The following is a 19,038-nucleotide window of genomic DNA, read 5'->3' as shown; positions in this document are numbered from 1 at the left end:
ATTTTTATTGCAGCAAAATGTGACACAGAGCAGACAGACTGACCAACACCGTCCTAACACCTGTCAGACACCTGCAGACTGAACTGTGGGCAGATTTAACGCCCTATAGAGGACAGATTCCCTAACTTCACCTACAGGTACACTGCAGGAGGTCTGCAGTGTTTGCTCCAGTGTGACTTTGGTGTCCCGCTCTAGTTCAGAGGACGTGAGACAGTGTCTCCTGTCCTCTGTCAGATAATGTCCCGCTCTAGTTCAGAGAACGTGAGACAGTGTCTCCTGTCCTCTGTCAGATAATGTCCCGCTCTAGTTCAGAGAACGTGAGACAGGGTCTCCTGTCCTCTGTCAGATAATGTCCCGCTCTAGTTCAGAGAACGTGAGACAGTGTCTCCTGTCCTCTGTCAGATAATGTCCCGCTCTAGTCTGGAGGACGTGAGACAGTGTCTCCTGTCCTCTGTCAGATAATGTCCCGCTCTAGTTCAGAGAACGTGAGACAGCGTCTCCTGTCCTCTGTCAGATAATGTCCCGCTAGTCTGGAGGACGTAAGACAGCAGTAATACATCATCATCTTCCTCATTCCTTACATTCTGTTGCCTCTCTGTCTCTAACAGTGTTGAACAGTCCCTGAATACCATGATGACTTGGCAGGGTACGTCCCACAGTGATGATGTCATGACCTTTACCATCAATAAAGGCCGGTGACACCTCTCACAGAGCTGGAGGATCAATAACAGTCATCCAACCAGATTGAGGTCAGAGAGAAACATGGAGAAAGAGGAGTGACACGGACACCCTCAGCATGTAGCACGCTGCTCACATCACGTGAACGAAACGGAGCAAGAGGAAGGGAAGACGATGATGAAGAGGAATAAAGTGAAACCACACTCCTCCTCCTCATCACGGCCACCCTGATCACGTTTCCTCTCCACCCCCCCGCCTCTGCTGTGTGGAAGATAAAAAGCCTCCAATAAAAAGCAGATTTACTGAGTGGGGGAGCCGTGAGGAAGAGGAGATGTGCCGCACTACTGAGCAAAAAATTTACTATCCCTCGTTTATCTGGAACAAGAATTGATTTGGTGTCTGAAGAGCAGGAGGAGTTTCTGTGAATTTCCAAACATGAACGCTTGTGTTCGAATGTATCTGTGTGACAGAGAGATGAAAGATTAAAGGATGACATCACTCGCTCTTCATCGCAGAGTGTAAAATGATCTGCAATAAAGGAGAGATGCAGCCTCTTAATGTAGCTCCACCAGAACCACACCCAGTGCATTTGTGCTGGTGGAGTACTGTGAGCTGTGGGAGTGCACTCAGAGTGTGTGTGTGTGTGTGTGTGTGTGTGTGCGCACCCTGCCTTCACCTACAACGTGCCAAACATGCCCCAGATACATTTAAATATGAGTGTGATCAAAGTGTGTGTCATTGTCAGCACAGATCTTCAGCTTCGACAGCTGCAGGGAACTCAAAGGAGAGCGCAGCGAGCCAGGCCGAGTGCATGTGAGTGTGCACGTAGGCATGTTCACATTAAAGGACGTTTGTGTGGAGGAATGTGTTTGTTAGGGACTAGTCGTCAGGAGCAGTGGTTGTCAGGGTGACCATCACCAGGGCCTTGAGACGGGATGAGAAAATGCACCTTTGTAAATGTTTCTGTGTGAACTCTGTTTCATTGGAGAGTGTGTGACTGAGAGCAGGGCCGGCTGAGAGGGGGGGGGGGGGGCCTGGAGTAGAATGTTTGTTCAAAAAGACGTTGCAAAATAAAATACGAGCAGTCATCACAGGCTGACCTATATGACATTGATGCCATCTATTCTCCTTAATGCAGCTCTTTACAGTTTCATTTCTACATCCAGTGAATCAGCCCAGCACTCCCATCTAGTGGCAAAGCTCTGCCACCACAATAAGACGCCTGAGGTCACAGTCACTGATGCAAAGCACTCAATAACATCCAGCTGCAGGTTCAGTCTAACCTGTGCCAGTCCTGCATCAGGTCAGGTGCCTGATGGGTAACCCTCAGAAAGTTGTGTAACAGGTAAAAACATGTATAAATTCACACACACAAAAAAAGAACTATACGCAGGTGGGCAGCAGGTGAGAACAAAGATATATTTTTAATTTTTCAGAATAAAGTCAAAAGATGTGCAGTGTATGTTTGATATTTTGACATCTAATCAAAAAAAGGTAAAAAATAGTATTTAAATGTCAGAAAAAAATGCTGATAAAGTGTTTGAAAAATATTATAATAAATGTTGGAAAAAATGTGAATAAAATGTCCAAAAACATCTTGACAAAACGTCTGACGAAATGTTGATGAAATGTCCGAAAAAATAAAATAAAATAAAATGTGGGAAAAAAAAAAAAAAAAAAAGTTAATGAAATGTTTGAAAAATATTATGAAAATTTCTGAAAAAAATATTAAAAGAAATGTCGGAAAAATAATAAAATGTCCGAAAAATGTTATGAAAATTTCTGGGGGAAAAAAAGTTAATAAAATGTAAAAAAGTTAATGAAATGTTTGAAAAGTATTATGCAAATTTCAAAAAAAAAAAAAAAAAGAAAAGAAATGTTGGGAAAAAAATAAATAAAATGTCCGAAAAATGTTATAAAAATTTTTGGAAAAAATGTTAATAAAATGTAAAAAAGGTAATGAAATATTTGAAAAATATTAACTAAAAAAATTAAAAGAATTGTCTGAAAAATAATAATAAAATTTCTAAAAAATGTTATGAAAATTTCTGAATAGTTAATAAAATGTAAAAAAGTTGATCAAATGTTTGAAAAATATTATGAAAATTTCTGAAAAAAATGCTAAAAGAAATGTCCGAAAAATGTTATGAAAATTTCTGAAAAAAATGTTAATAAAATGTAATAAAGTTAATGAAATATTTGAAAAATATGAAAATTTCCAAAAAAAATTAAAAGAATTGTCTGAAAAATAATAATAAAATTTCTAAAAAATGTTATGAAAATTTCTGAATAGTTAATAAAATGTAATAAAGTTAATGAAGTGTTTGAAAAATATTATGAAAATATCCCAAAAAAATATTAAAATAAATGTCCGAAAAATATTATGAAAATTTCTGAAAAAATGTTCATAAAATGTTGTACTGAGCTTTATGGGTATGGGCGGGTGCAGGTTTTCAAAATGGATCCGTGCAGGACAGGCATGGAGAGTAACGGGTGGTACAACTACAGTTTTTCCTTTGTTGCAGCTGCTGTTTGTTTTTCAGGCAATAACTTGCAAAATGGAAAGAGTTTTGTTACTTGCAGCATATTTTCTGCTGAAGATTGGAAAAAGTACAAAATGTACACTGCTCTAAATCAGGAAGTCTTCATAGGTAGACCCAGACCATCGGACCAGAGACCTGACCTGCTGGAGTAATTTCACAATCACTTTATCTGGGTGTGTTCGTCTGACTTTGAGAAATCTGATTTAGTACGATTTCAGTCAGATTAATGTCTACATGTATTTTTAAAGTTTGTTATAAGTTGAACTGACACAATAAATCAATTTTCTCTACTGTCACGTACAGCGTATGTTGTATCTAACACAAAAAATGTTTTTACCTGTAGAACGGCATTTTTAGTGTCAGTTTTAATTACAAGTTTGACAGGTCAACAGACCTAGAACAGGGTTTGGGTCTCTCTGCTCTTGGACATGGACCAGGTTGGGTCTGTAATGTCTCGGGTAAAAGTGGGTTGGGTAAATATATTTTTTATCAGTTCCAATCAGATCACGGAACAAATCCCAGGTCCGTTAAAGTTTGTGTCCGTCATGCTTGACTCTTAATGTCACTGTGAGTTCTCAGACCTTCTGCTTAGTCATAAGAAATACAGGATCCTATTCAAATATAATTTAGACCCGACTATATTTGGAAACATGTCATTTTGACTTTTTCTCCACAGTACTTCACTGAAAGTGTCGTCCCATTGTTGTGTGCTCAACAGCCTCTAACCTGTTGTCTGGCCTGTCTGTGACGTCAAACGTGACACACCATACAGAATCACGCACACAGAAAGGCGTACTGGTCTGCGGCAGAGCCCTGTACATGGTTCTGGTCCACTGGTCCTGGGGAAGGAGTCTATTTTAGCAGGTTTTCACATGCTAACATACTACCTTTGGTAGAAAGAAGGTGGAATACTTGTTGCTTGCAGGTGGAGCAACTTTATATTGCAGCAGTTATGTCTGTACAGATGTCTCCTGCAGGTCTAACCTGCTGATGTTACTGTCCTCACCTACTGGTGGGACAGTATGTGAAGAACTTGACTAAAATCAATGAACAGCTCTCTGCGGGTTGCTAAATATAGATCTGTGAGTTTGGGCTTGAGAGGGAAGAGGCCGGTCAGGTGATACATCAAAGTGTGGCGTCGCAGCTTAAAGCAGAAAAAAACACGTTAGTGATAAAGTCACTTCCTGGTGATGTTTCAGAACACACTGTATATGGTCGCTGATGTCACTTCACTCAGGACCAACTGGATTCCTCAGCTGCTTTGTCATCATCTGCTCTGTTCTCCTCTGCAGCTGGATCAGGTAAACAGCGCTCAGCAGGTGTATCTGTTACAGCACGTTATGTAACAGCAGCCACACACACAGTCTTCAGGGTAAATCAGTTGTATATCCCTGTGTATACACACTCCCACTCCCTCTGTCCCACGCTGATGTCTTCCAGCTGCCTCTCCGCCACATCAAACACACTCTCTGTCCTATAAAACAACCCATTAGCTCTTATTCCATAAACACACTGTACCTCTGCAGAGGAGCTCTGGAGCTGATCATAGGTACGTTTTAGAAACCTCTTCCTGTGGTGTATCAGTGTGTTATCTGCATGAGGTGTCACAGGGAGTGTGTGTGCACGAGTCTCTAAAGAAATAATCTGTAAATCCTGTTTGACCTCTATCCAACTGAATACAGTACAAAGGTATCAAATGTTCAAACTGATAAACTTCATTATTTCTCCTTGATGCTGCAACACGCTGTGGAAAAAGTTGGGACAGGAGCGTTTCCCACCTTTTCTTTTAACAACACTCAGGCAGTTTTTGGGAACTGAGGACAATAATTGTTGAAGTTTTGAAAGTGACATTTTTTTTCCAGGGGTCGACGTTTCATAATGTTCCACGTGTGTTCAGTGGGAGACAGGTGTGGACTGCAGGCAGGTCAGTCTGGTACCTGCACTCTGTCACTACGAAGCCACGCTGTTGGAACACGTCACAACGTGTCTCACTGTCTCGCTGGAATAAGACGGGACATCCCTGAAAAAGACGTCGTCTGGATGGCAGCATATGTTGCTCCAAAACCTGTATGTGCCGTTCAGCATTCATGGTGGAGCCAGGTCTCACTCCAAAGTCTTCGAAATCCAGCGCTTGGACAGTGACCTGCAGCGTCAGAAACCAACAAAAAAAGGTGTCCGTTAACGTCGGCATGATACGCGGCTGCTTGCCGTTATATTTTAACGTCCCCCAGTGGCGACGGGGGAAATGTGGCGGGACAAGGACAAGAGTTAAGGCGACGAAAGTCCGAGTGGGGTGGGCAGGTCCAACAAACACCATCTTTCGCCTGAGAGAGCAGTGTTTGCCTCACACAAGATTGAAAAGCCAAACCCTGTTCTTTTCTCATAAACCTAACCATGTGCGTTAGAAAAAAAATGTCAGTTGGCAGTGTTGTACTGATGAAGTGCTTTTATTTTGAAAGAGACTGTATCAAACTGTACATTTCCTGTGAAAACAGAAGTGTATTTTGAAAACAGACAATGCATGTAACAGGCTGAAGTTGACACGGCGTCCCAGAACGTCAACAACCAACACACCCAGGGTACCTTGGACGTCATATGTGGACGTGGAAAGTCCATGACCAAACGTGGACATGTGACAAGGTCACAGTGAGGATGATGATGGATGGAGCCTTCACAGATGTGGAGTTACCCATGATGCACCTCCATCCCATCACAGATGCTTTGAACGTTGAGCTGGTAACAGTCTGGATGGTCCCGGAGGACACGACGTCCATGATGGACTCGTCAGACCACTTTGTGTCAGTCCGTCTCAGATGAGCTCAGGGCGGAGCATGGTAGAGTCTGAACTGTCATTGGTTGATGCAGCGATGCGTTTACTGACAGCGGTTTTCCAAAGTGTAGTAAAATCCTTTATACACTCATGTTGGTTTTAATGCAGTGCAGTCTGAGGGGTCAAAGGTCACAGACATTTAATACTTGTTTTCAGCCTTGTTCCTTACAGGCAGAGATTTCTCCAGATTCTCCGACTGTAAATTTCTTGCTGTGGTGCTTTGAGAAACTTTCTTAAACTGTTGGACTGTTTGCAGAAGCAGTTTTTCACACAGAGGTGACCCTCAGGCCGTCCTCGCCTGTAAAGCCTTTCGAGGATGTCCCTAATTTATACCCGGTCATGATCAGCTGTCACCAATTATCCTGTTCACCTGAGGAATGTTCCAAACAGGTGTTTTCTGAACACACCACAACTTTCTCAGTCTTTTGTTGCTCCTGTCCCAACAGTTTTAGAACATAAAATAGAATAAAATAAAATAATAATAGAGCAGGTGCCACATACACAAAGGCTGTGTCCTTGCCCCAGTGGCCGCAGGTTCGATTCCAACTCCAGCCCTTTGCTGCATGTCATCCCTCCTCTTTCTTTGCACATTTCACGCTACACTTTCCGATCTAATAAAAAGAGCCCAGAATATAATCTTTGACAAAACAGTTTATCAGTGTGAACATTGAATATTTTGTCTTTGGTGTGTATTTAATTGAATATAGGTCAAAATGAATTTGCACATTACTTCATGTTTGTATTTACAGTGGCCCCATTTTTTTTGGAATTGGGTTTGTATTATAAATTGTGTTCTCTGCTGCGCCTGTGCGGATAGGCCGTAACATCATGAGGCTGAAATTAAATCTGATTAACGCAGACACATGAACAGTGTGTGTGTGTGTGTGTGTGTGTGTGTGTGTGTTGGGGGGGGGGGGGGGGGGGTGGCTGTGTGTGTGTGACCTCAATTCTTATCATGCTTTCTCATTCTCTCTATGATCGTCTTTTCATTCTCCCACTCTGCTGCAGCACGTCTCTGCAGGCTGCTCTACTGTACGTTCTCACATTAAACGCAGTTTCACTCCAACACCGAGCCTCCTGCTGCCACACAGTGCCGTTGCCTGGGTGACGTTTACCTCACCGGCACGGCTTTAGGTCCGCGGTGATGGATGAGGGTCGGAGGTATCTGCTTAGCCAGGTAAAATTACCTCGCTCATCAAAGTGTGTGTGTGTGTGTGTGAGCGGTGAATGATGTTCGCAGGGAACACTGTGAGGTTGCATTAAACTTTCACACTGCTCCCTGTGTGCGGCGTGCCTTTCTTTACCCTCTGCTCGCCGCCTTCATCCTGTCACCCTGTATTAAAGTGGCCCTGAGTTGTGGCCTGTAATAGAGCTCAGGCTGTGTACAACCTTCTCTGTGTAATGAGCTGTTGGCTCCTCAATTACTCTGCGAGCTCTGTAATCTGCATTACAGTTTGTGAATCTACACACCCTGACTGTGTTTTGTGATGTGGCAGCCACACACACACACACACACACACACACACACACACACACACAGATCGAGGACATCAAGAAAAGAATGGGATCCATTACAAACAGATTTACAAAGCCTGCATCTGTGACACAATAAAAACTATTCTCACACAAACACACAGCTTCACACATGTAGAAAACAATGACAGGATGACCTCACTGCTCAAACAGCCAGCAGCCGAAGACGGGCCGCGCTGGACAAAGCAGGTAGTTGCGGGGGCTTGTGTGTGTGTGTGTGTGTGTGTGTGTGTGGAGGTGATGTAATGAGCGCTGGCGCTGGGTTGGCGCCGCCCTAAGCCCAGCAATATGCTGCTGACACACAAACCCAGAGACACCCTCTGATACACACCGTCACACAGCGCTGTAGATGTCCACACACAACTTTAAACACACACTGATTACACAATAAGGAGCAGTGAAGACGGACACACCCTCAGCGGCGCTGAGCAGAGGGTGTTAGCCAATCACAGAAGCAAATCAAAAACAGTAATATGCTGTAATGAAAAGGCAAAGAGACATAGGTGTGTGTGTGTGTGTGTGTGTGTGTGTGTGTGTGTGTGCTGAGAAGTCGCTCTAATTAAAAAAGCATTGAGAGTCTGTTCCCTAAGAGTCCTCTCAAGGCTGAATGGGGCTTTGTGATTCCTTGTAATCTCTCCTCTCCATCGCATAACTCCAGGTCCAATCTGGCATCCAGGCTGCCACACATACACGCTAAGAGACCTCCACACACACACACACACACACACACACACACACGCGGCTCTGATGCACGGCTCTCAGGAATTCAGCACATCAAAGACTGTTATTTTTTTTATAGGAGAGGAATCTCTGTAAAATATAGCCGGCAGTCAGCGCTGGGCTGCAGAGCTGCAGATCACAGACGAGCAGATCGGAGCAGTCATGCAGGGGTGACACAGCCAATGGAAACACACCAACAAAGACACATTATGGTGACAGCTACATGTCACTGCGACAGAGACAAGAGAGAGAGTAGGGTCACTGTGTTTGGAACATCACGTCAAACGTCTGGACACTACAACAAATATGAATCTTCTGTGTCTGACATGTAGTTTCCTCGTACGTGCAACACTTCCTCTGTGACACACTTATGAATCAGTTTGCATCACTGTGATTAACATCTGTTATATGAGCGAAAGAAATATAGATTTCTTTTGCTCCATGTGGGAATTACTGAGGCCACTACATCAAACAGAAACACGCTCAGATGAAATGGTGGAAACAGAAAGAAGCAGTGAAAGGGAAGCTTCACTATTTTTTAACCTGGACGCTTTTTTCCAGTGTTTTTGAGTCCAAGTGGCCAATTTTTGAAATTGCTTTCATATTGAGAGAGATAGAGGGGAACACTTTAGTCAACGTAAATTGCTCAATTGCCTGTAGAGATTACAACCTGTTTGGCTTCTGCAGCTGCAGCGTTCTCTCTCAATATCAGACCAATTTAAAAAAACTGTTGCCTCCATTAGTCGTTAGGGTGCTTTCTAGGGTTGGGTACCGTTCATAATTGAACCGATATGGTACCGGTACCGGTATCTGGAATTCGGTACCGGTACCAAATGGTACCTTATTTCGGTACTTTTTAACCCTATGGGCCCTAGGCGTTTTTGGGGTATTTTTACTGCCTTTACTTTTAAGCTCATATCACAGTCATTATAAAGGCTACATACACATGCTATATCTTGTTTTTTTCAGGACAATGTGGGCTAACCATCATTTCATGTCCTTCTATGTGCCTGTATTTTATATTAATTTTTATATCAATGAAAAAAACAAATCTGTGTTACTAAATTCTTACATTTTTACATGTATCTCACCATAGCAAGTTGGAAGTTGACATATTCTGCCATATATGAAGAGGGGAGACTCTCTGGAATCTGGCAATATAAGAACCATGATGCTGGGACATTCTGCCACTTCACAGTTGTCCAAAACATGTGGTTTGTGCCAGGCGGACATGATTGCCAGTATTTTTTCATTATTGCAAGAAATTCCATTGACTCATTCACAAGTCAAAAATGTGTTTTATCTGAAAGAAACATGCAATATTTACATCTAAGATCATAGAAAAACAGTCAACCAATGCAATGATGTCCTCCAAGGGGGGGGGGGCAAGCAGGCTCCTCTCCTGTGGAATCATCTTCCTGTTACGGTCCGGGAGGCAGACACCGTCTCCACATTTAAGACTAGACTTAAGACTTTCCTCTTTGATAAAGCTTATAGTTAGGGCTGGCTCAGGCTTGCCCTGTACCAGCCCCTAGTTAGGCTGACTTAGGCCTAGTCTGCCGGAGGACCCCCCTATAATACACCGGGCTCCCTCTCTCTCTCTCTCTCTCTCTCTCTCTCTCTCACTCTCATCCTATTACTGCATCTTGCTAACTCGGCCATTCTGGATGTCACTAACTCGGCTTCTTCTCCGGAGCCTTTGTGCTCCACTGTCTCTCAGATTAACTCATATCACAGCGGTGCCTGGACAGCGTGACGTGTGTGGTTGTGCTGCTGCCGTGGTCCTGCCAGATGCCTCCTGCTGCTGCTGCCATCATTAGTCATTAGTCATACTTCTACTGTTATTATACACATATGATTATTGTCACACATGTATACTGCCAGATATTAATACATACTTTCAACATATTGTACCACAGTAGCCAGAACTATAACTATAATATTATTACTTTCAATAATGTTGTTGTAAGCTACTGTCATTACCTGCATCTCTCTCTCTCTCTCTCTCTCTCTCTCTCTCTCTCATTGTGTCATATGGATTACTGTTAATTTATTATGCTGATCTGTTCTGTACGACATCTATTGCACGTCTGTCCGTCCTGGAAGAGGGATCCCTCCTCAGTTGCTCTTACTGAGGTTTCTAACGTTTTTTTTTCCCCGTTAAAGGGTTTTTTTGGGGAGTTTTTCCTGATCAGCTGTGAGGGTCATAAGGACAGAGGGATGTCGTATGCTGTAAAGCCCTGTGAGGCAAATTGTGATTTGTGATATTGGGCTTTATAAATAAAATTGAATTGAATTGAATGTCCCCCTCAATGTATATGGTGACTACGGCCCTGTCAGCATGCATAATTAGGCTGCAGTTGTCTGGGTGCGCAAAGGTGAAGTGCGCTTGTCTTGTGATACAAAGTTTGATGGAGTGTCAACTGGACAATATGGAGATATTTGCATCTTGAAAGCCGGACTACAAATGTGGATAGACAGGGAGAAACACACGCAAGCCTAAGACGTGGTAAGATACGATATTCCTCACTATATGAAGTGACTGATAACAAGATCTGTATAATGGGTTGTAAAGAAATTCGTCAGGTTTTTATTTTGTAGACACTTGATCTGGATTTATAGCGTGATGGGATGACAGCACAATGATGTGTGTGGTATCACTGGAAAGCTCTGCTCCTGCGCTTTCATGTGATATGTGTGGCTTCTTGCTATGACGCATGGTCACAGAGAAAATCCACAGAGAAGAACGGGTGTGACGCACTATGCGTCGTTCTTCTCAGTTTCAATATTTTATTGAGAACATTTAGGAACAGTGCTGCACGTTAACTTTTGTCTGCACATTTTTTGTCGCCATTGTTGCTGAGTCTGAGGTGCAAGTCATGCGCTCTCGCTCCGCCTCCACCACTGGTACCGAAATTTGGCACCGATTCATTTTAAGTGAATCGGTACCAAGTACAAAAAGTACCGAGTTTCGGTACCCAACCCTAGTGCTGTCACACCTGCCCTGTTTGGTTCGGTTCAGTCAAACTCAGGTGTGTTTGCCCCCTCAGTGCGGTTCATTTGTGCAGGTGTGAACACAACAAAACAACCGGACCGAGACCTTCTTGAAGAGGTGGTCTCAGTCCGGTTCCAAAGGAACTCTGGTGCAGTTGGTTTGTGGTGAGAAGGTGTTCCGACCTGGATGTGAAGCAACTGCAGTCACATGACACATTGTTTGGGTTAAACATGAGCATGTTACAGTCCTGGAGGATTATTAATGTGCACCTCCTCCTGTACTGCCTTAATATGCACATTCAGCACATCCAATGCATCAAAACATTGTTTTCTAGTTGGAGCCGCGCCTCGTTTTCAAACTGTATGGTTTGACTAAAATGAACAATGACAGCAATATAGTCCACGATGAGCAGCGCTAAAATCAACCTGCGTAGTTGTCCCTCCATTGTGACATTAGAAAGTGTCACATTTATCTTGCAAGTGTACTCTTCTTCAACGTTTGCTTTACTTCCTGGATTTTTCCCACATGGAAATTCTGACCAATCAAGAGCAGCTTTCTCACACAAGGCATTTGATCTGGTCCTCTTGTAAATGCTGCCGTGAGAACACGAACCAACTCTAGGCAATTATACAACTTTGGAACAACATGAGTCCCTGATTCAGACCAGAGGAGACGACTCTAGGGCTGACAGCAGCCTGAGGTTGACCTGTCACACCTGTAGTTTGGTTCATTTAGTCGCACCAGAGGGAAAAAATGATGCATTGTTGAATTTTGGTTTGGTTCCTGTTCACAATGACTTTTGCAAACGAACCAAGAGAAGTAATCAAGAAGCTCTACCCACTGACAGGTAACTCGCAGATTGGACAGTTTTAGCGTTTGTCGTCCCGCATCATGCCTTTTAGTACCAGATCTGTGTGCTAGGTACCCCAACAGAGGGGGGACCAAACATGGGGACAGTGAGGAACGGTTCTGTTGGTACCATCCACAACTTTTACTGTGGAGACAGAAAAAAAGTGAACCGTACTGAACCGTACCGTACCAGACTGCTTAGTGAAAACGGGGCTATAGAGTGACACCAATTACTTACTGGTGGGAAAACAGTCTCTGTGCAGGAGACAAAGCACCAAACAGAACAAGACAATCCAAACCTGACAATTAGTTCCCACACACAGGTGAGACAGAAGCACCAGCTGTTCGTTCCACTAAAGAAAGGAACAGATCTGTCTGTTAAATGGCTTCAGACTGCCTGTCAACTACTCACATAAAACACCTTCAGCTTCCTGCTTTTACTGATTCCAAAATAAACAATCAGAGACTGAAACAGTAAAGCAGAGTTATTAAATAATTAAAATGATTATTCTGCAGTAAACACTGCCTAAATGCTGTAAAACAATGAGGGAACACAGTAAACAAGTAAAAACCTCAGTCACACTATCTTTATTGAAAACTCGTGGCTGACTGCGTGTTCATGATTATGTGCGATCTGTTTCTTGGACATGTTCAACACTGGTCCCTTTAAGTCTTCAAAGAATCACTGAGACAGCGAGCCAGAAATACGGTTCCCACACATTCTTACCATCAGCCTTTGACCACATCCTCTGCTGAGGAATCATTAGCCCTACAACTAGTTAATCTTTGGTTTCGGATGGAGTCACTGTCTGTTACCCATCCAGCTCCATGGTTCTCCATAGACCTTACACAGCCACAATGTGAGGCGTAATGAGGGATCATGGAAGATCTTTTTAGGCACAACGAGCTCAGAAACCACAAAAGACCAAACAAGGTCAGGAAGACCGTGAATCAGGATTTCTACGAGTTGTTGGATAGTTACTACAGTAACACACACACACACACACACTCACAATGACAGAAGAGAAAGGGATGGCTTTGGAGGTGGAACAAAAACAGGAAATGGGGACTGTGGGTAATCTCTGTGCTGCCGACCAAGCAAACGCATCAGTAAACAGAGAGGGGGATTAGACTGTGTCAGTCTGCGTGTGTGTGTGTGTGTGTGTGTCACTTTGGCCAAGTTATAAATGTTCAGACTGATGTCCTGATGATAACAAACACCTCTCCATCTTAATCCAAACGTCAACACGTTTCCCCGAAACATTGTGACCACACAGTCTGGGACCAGGACAGACAAAACAAGACAAACTGGCTCCAAACAACGATCCTCACCTGAACTCAACCTTGACCAGTAAGATCCATCCCGACAGAGACGTCTATGCATCTCTTATTAGAGGCAGAAGATTCTCACTCATATCAGACCGATTTTCTGCAGATGATCTGTCTCTATCCATGTGAGAGCAGCGGAGCTGACAGAGAAACAAAAACCTCGACTATTTCATTAATAAACTAAATATATTCTGTGCTTTGTAAACTGCTGGCAGTTACATGAAATTGCTTTTTAAAGTTTCTTTCAAGCAGCAACCTCTGAAGCTAAAAAATGAAGCAAATGTGCAAAGTGCCAAAAACTGCAGTTCCTCTAATGTCCACTAGAGGCTGGCTCCAAGAGCGAGTCAGTTCACGTAGACCTCCATGTTACATTGTAGAAATAAACAGCCTGGTACAAAAAACAGTTTGGCCTCGACAGCTAATTTCAACATTTATGACGACTGTACAGCGGCTGAATTTTTTTATAACTCACCCGTTTACATTTTTGCATTAGGTTTTGCATATTTAAAGGAGGGCACGACTACAGTCTTAGAGTCAGATCAGAATCCTGCACAGTCGGACACCCATCGGGTAGCTGCTGATTAATGGTTAAAAATATAAATTCACAGGTAAAAATAAACTCCACACGGGCGGGCAGCAAGTGAGAACAAAAATCTCTTTCATTTTTCAGAATAAAACAAAGTAAAAAGATGTGCAGTATATGTGTAATACTTTGACAGTTCCTTTTATTTTGAAAGTCAGTGACACAAGTGTAACCTTTGACCCTGTGGTCACATTGGTCACTGGTGGCAGCATATATGGAGTTCAAGACACCCAAGGAGGATCCCTTGGAGGTTGATGGTGGTGAAAAAAGTGGCACCAAAATGTCTGAAATATATTTAAAAAATGTCCAAAAAGAAAACGCTAATAAAATGTCCAAAAATTAGTTATAAAATGTCAGAAAAAAATGATAAATGTTCAAAAAACAATCTACAAAATGTCAGAAAAAATGTTGATAAAATATCTCAAAAACAACAACAACAAAAAAGTTAATAAAATGTCAAAAAATGTTGATAAAATGTTTGGGCAGGTGCAAGTTTTAAAAAACCAACCTCTATCTTTTGTAGCGTAAATGCTAATGTTCTGATGCGTCCCCGACAAGGACTACATTATCAATGTCGGACGTTATTTCGGCGACAGTGGGCTAACGCTTTATAACTTACTTATTTTACAACAGTTGGATGAAGTTTGGAAGGAAACTGACCAGAAATTCTGCTGACATTAATGTCTCCAGCTGTACTGACAGAATTGCTAACACGCTAGTGAGCACTTAGCGAGCGGCTAGCGAGAGTGTGGACGTAATAACTGCAGGTAGTAACGAAATCTGAAGACAAGCTGGAAACGACTGATAGTCACATCTGTTCAGGTCACTGTGTAACACCAGATGTCAACAGGCTCTGTGTTTGCCAGGACGTCACTGAACACATTTAATCACAGAACGTCTTGGTCCACTCACCTTTTGCAGGGTCATGGTTCTGAAGTCCCAGTTTGGCATCCGTCACACCAGTACCAGTTCGGTTCATCCCATTGCCGAGGTTCTTCTTCCTCCGGCTCCCCTTCAACCAGCTGAAGGCCTGTCCCAGGGAGCTCCCCGGCTTCTTCTGCCCACGCTGAGCCCTCGCCTCCCGGGCTAAGATCTCAGTGATGTCCCTGGGCACCAGGTCGCCTGTAGACCTCCTCCGGGACATCCTGGAGGTTGGTCCTGGGAGCTAAGCCCACCCAGATACCTCCACCCAGATCAGTGTGTCCTCTGTATGGGAACAAGTCTGAATCCTCCCTGCTCTCCAGGGTTAGATGAACCCCTGCGTCCCTCTTTGGCCTCGCTCACAGTGTTTCTGTTTGTCCTGTCTGTCACCACCTGGGACAACAGTGAGATCAGCAGGATGAGACGGAGAGGGTGAAAAACAGGGTAGAAATAAAACCCAGACTGAGGACAGAGAGACATGGGACAGACTATTACGAAATAAAAGCAGAAGATAAACCAGAAGCAGCCGAACTGTTCACAGTGGATCGAGAACATTCCCACATTGTCCTACTAAAGTTTTCCCTCCACTCTCCCGCCCCCACTCCCTATTTTTCTATTCTCTCATTTTGTGTATGTAGACGAGGAGCCCCAGGGAGCAGAGCTGGACCTCTGCACAGTCTACGTACGTGCGTGTGTGTGTGTGTGTGTGTGTGTGTGTGTGAGCATGCATGTGTGACATGTGGTTCACATCAGCAGAAAAGTGTGTATGGGTGAGTTAGAGAAGAGAAAGAAGTTCAGTTCAGTTAAACTAGAAGTGGAAAAACACACAGTGACACTTTTAACTTCATAAATACACACCAATAGAACACACATGAGCACATGCACTTCATGTTCATGCTGTCACGTTAGCAAGCTGTAAAATACGTGCTGTAAAACAGTCAGAACATAAGTGTGTACAACTTACTGAGCGAGCGTGCAGTCCTCTCCTCTGCTCCCCTCGTTTCTCTCAGCCTGAGAACAGCTCTGCGGAGCATGTGTGTGTGTGTGTGTGTGTGTGTTCAGCAGAGTGAATGAAGCTCCATGCTCTCTGAGTCCCTCCCTCTATGTGAGAGCCAGCCTCTCCTCCCACCTCTCACAGTGCTGTGAGGAGTCTGCAGCTCTGCGTCTCTTCATGTTCCAAACAGCTGACGTTTAGCATTCTAGCTTCAGCAGAGTCCGACGTTTCAGCTGCACAGGTCGGGTCAGGTTGTTTCATGCTCTGCTGCTGGCTGTCTGTCCTCCTAGCCTCCTTTCCGGGGATCAGGTGCAGTCAGCCCAGTCTCCCTCAGGAGGGGGACCCCTGGGTCGGGAAGCATCACTGCAGCTAAGGAGGAAAAGTACACACCTTGAACCAGTGTATCCATGGAGAGATCACTCTATAGACCACAATATAAAACAGAGACCCTGGTGTGACTCTTGTGTAGCGTTCACAGAGACAACATGAGATCTGTTGAAGCAAAAAAAAAAAAAAAAAAAAAAAAGATATTTAAAAAGGCGATCTGATGACAGAGGTCACTGAGGAACTACTGAGCAGTCCAGTGTTGGAGGTGGCCTGGCGGAGGTGAGGAGGTTCAGCAGGTTTTCTGCAGTTAAGAGGGAGTGGCTTCTTCCTGTCAGCGTGCAGCCAGGTGGAAACCCAACACCTCCTGTTAAGCATGACACACACAATCAGACAGACAGGTGAGGCGAGTCATGGGGAGGGGGGCAGTTACCTGTAAACCTCCAGTTACTCAACCTGAACATACAAGCTCTGCCACTGGATTCAAAGAGTTTCAGATTGCACTGTGGTGGGACAAGACAGGCTGACATCACTGTGTGTGTGTGTGTGTGTGTGTGTGTGTGTGTGTGTGTGTGGGTGGGGGGTTGACACTTGTCAGAAGTGGGTGGAGTGCATGTGTGTGTATGTGTCATGGGACTGGCTCATCTGGTTTGAATGCGGAGGAAACCCACTTGGGTGAGGAAGGGGAGGCAGGAGGAGGAGGAGGAGGAGGAGGTGTCACAGACTGTGACGACAGACGACAACATATCTGTCAGGTAGCAACAAGAGCTGTCAGTCGACGTATGGTTTAATCTACCCTGATGAAAAGAAATTTCTAACTTTGATAAAATACCTTGAAAAATATTGAAACTCGAATTCATTTTCGATACAACGAGGAAATTGGCATTTAGGGCATACAATATAAAATTGTTTATAAAAGTTAAATATAACAAGGCTATAACATGACAACAACGACCACTTTTCATCTCTTGGTTAATTGTCACATCCTCACTGAGACCTCGTCACATGTCCACGTTTGGTCATGGACTTTCCACGTCCACATATGACGTCCAAGGTACCCTGGGTGTGTTGGTTGTTGACGTTCTGGGACGCTGTGTCAACTTCAGCCTGTTACATGCATTGTCTGTTTTCAAAATACACTTCTGTTTTCACAGGAAATGTACAGTTTGCATACAGTCTCTTTCAAAATAAAAGCACTACGTCGGTACAACACTGCAAATTGATGTTTTTGTTCCTTTAAGAACAGGTGCATGTGGTTACGAAATAAAGAACAGGGTTTGGCTTTAGAATCTTACGGGACACAAACACCGGCCTCCTGGGTGACAGTCAGTGGTTGTTGGACCCCCCGCAAACAGTGGTCAAACGGTGTGCATGGGGTACATGCAACTCTGACATAAGGTATCCTGAGAGGCTGGGCGACCAGGTGTATTTTTACACTTTAAACCACATCTCAACCGAGAAAAGTGTCTCCTTTGGATAAAGTTGTGTGGTAACGTTAGACCACAACATCAACTCAACGTGAATAAGATTAACAATGATGTCTACATCTGTTCTAAGGTAAGTCAACATTGTGTTTGAGGCAACATATTGTCACTTTGCTGGAAAGAAATATAAAGTTATCTTTAACATCTCTAGCTAACGTTAGCTAAAGTTAGCCTAACGTTAGCTCCTAGCTGCGTTGTTCATCATGTCACCTTGTTTGCTGGGAGTTCATTAGCCTATTTTGTTCTAGTTTTGTACTTTGGTGATCGTACATCATTGTTAGCTGTTGTCCAAAGGGCTCTAGTTAAGCTAACGTTAACTTCTGGAGCTTAGCTTCATTAACTTATCTGTAATGGCAGAGATAACAAAGGTTGGCAAACGTTATGCTGAATGATTCAGTGTAAATACTGTAGCACCAAACTAACGGAGAGACACTCTTGGTAAAGATGGTAAAAAGGCCGTTATCCTTTTCTCATATTCTGAGCCAAAAACCTTAACTTCAGTGGCACTTTAACTTGTTGTCTTTGATGGTGACGGCAACCAGATGCGGTTCACAAGCGTACACTGTGACCTGTAAATTTTGGCTTGTAATTTAAGCTTTTCATCGACCTTCTCAACAATAAAATGATGAATATATCCCTCCAATGCGTAGTTTAGGCCCTTTTGGTTACTTCTCAATGACATCTGATCGTTATGTCTCCAAAAATCATCAGTTGCCTCCTGTGAAATGCCGTGTACTGTGACACCTGCCATAGCGCCGCTCACTGAACGTTGATAGTTTGTCGAGTGAGTGGAGGGGGTGTGGCTTAGCCATAGGTCAATTAGTTGGCGTCTGACGCTGGAAGTCACTGACCAAGCGGCGCATTTTGACGTCTGCTGAATGAGACTGGGCTTCCCGTCACAGCCGTCACTTTGACGAATAGAAACAGAACAATGTGTACGACAACCTGCCTGTTTGATATTTCCTGTAGGGACGTCACCACACAGCGTGAAAAAGAGAAGATGATGGTGTGAATCAGCAGAGGCACTTTAGGACGGCTTTTTTTGTCGGAGTCTGACGCCGGATGTCACTGCCCAAGCGTCGGATAACTTAGGAGTGAGACCAGGTTGGGTCAGTAGCAGAGAACAGCAAAATGACTGCAGTACACATTAAGAGGAGAGAGTGAGGAGGCCCAGCTGGTAGCTGTGTATGGATACTGCAGGATATGAGCATTGAAACTGTTTCAAATATGCTATATAAATATTTTAAGAGGAGAC

General features: G+C 43.7%; 1 protein-coding gene across 1 annotated transcript in view; it reads right to left on the bottom strand.

Annotated features, from left to right (window-relative positions):
* The window catches only part of nhsl3 (NHS like 3), a 56,918-nt gene extending 40,404 nt beyond the window's left edge, over positions 1-16,514 (bottom strand). The window contains exons 1-2 of the mRNA XM_033637496.2: positions 15,946-16,514; positions 14,973-15,374 (exon numbers count right to left, since the gene is read on the bottom strand). Coding sequence (XP_033493387.2) covers positions 14,973-15,204 — 232 coding nt within the window. The 5' untranslated portion in view covers positions 15,205-15,374; positions 15,946-16,514. The remainder of the gene's footprint in view (positions 1-14,972; positions 15,375-15,945) is intronic.
* Positions 16,515-19,038: the final 2,524 nt, after the last annotated feature.

The sequence above is a fragment of the Epinephelus lanceolatus genome, chromosome 16 (assembly GCF_041903045.1).
Source record: "Epinephelus lanceolatus isolate andai-2023 chromosome 16, ASM4190304v1, whole genome shotgun sequence".
In the NCBI taxonomy this organism is placed as follows: domain Eukaryota; kingdom Metazoa; phylum Chordata; class Actinopteri; order Perciformes; family Serranidae; genus Epinephelus; species Epinephelus lanceolatus.
This window is presented reverse-complemented; position numbering and strand designations above follow the sequence as displayed.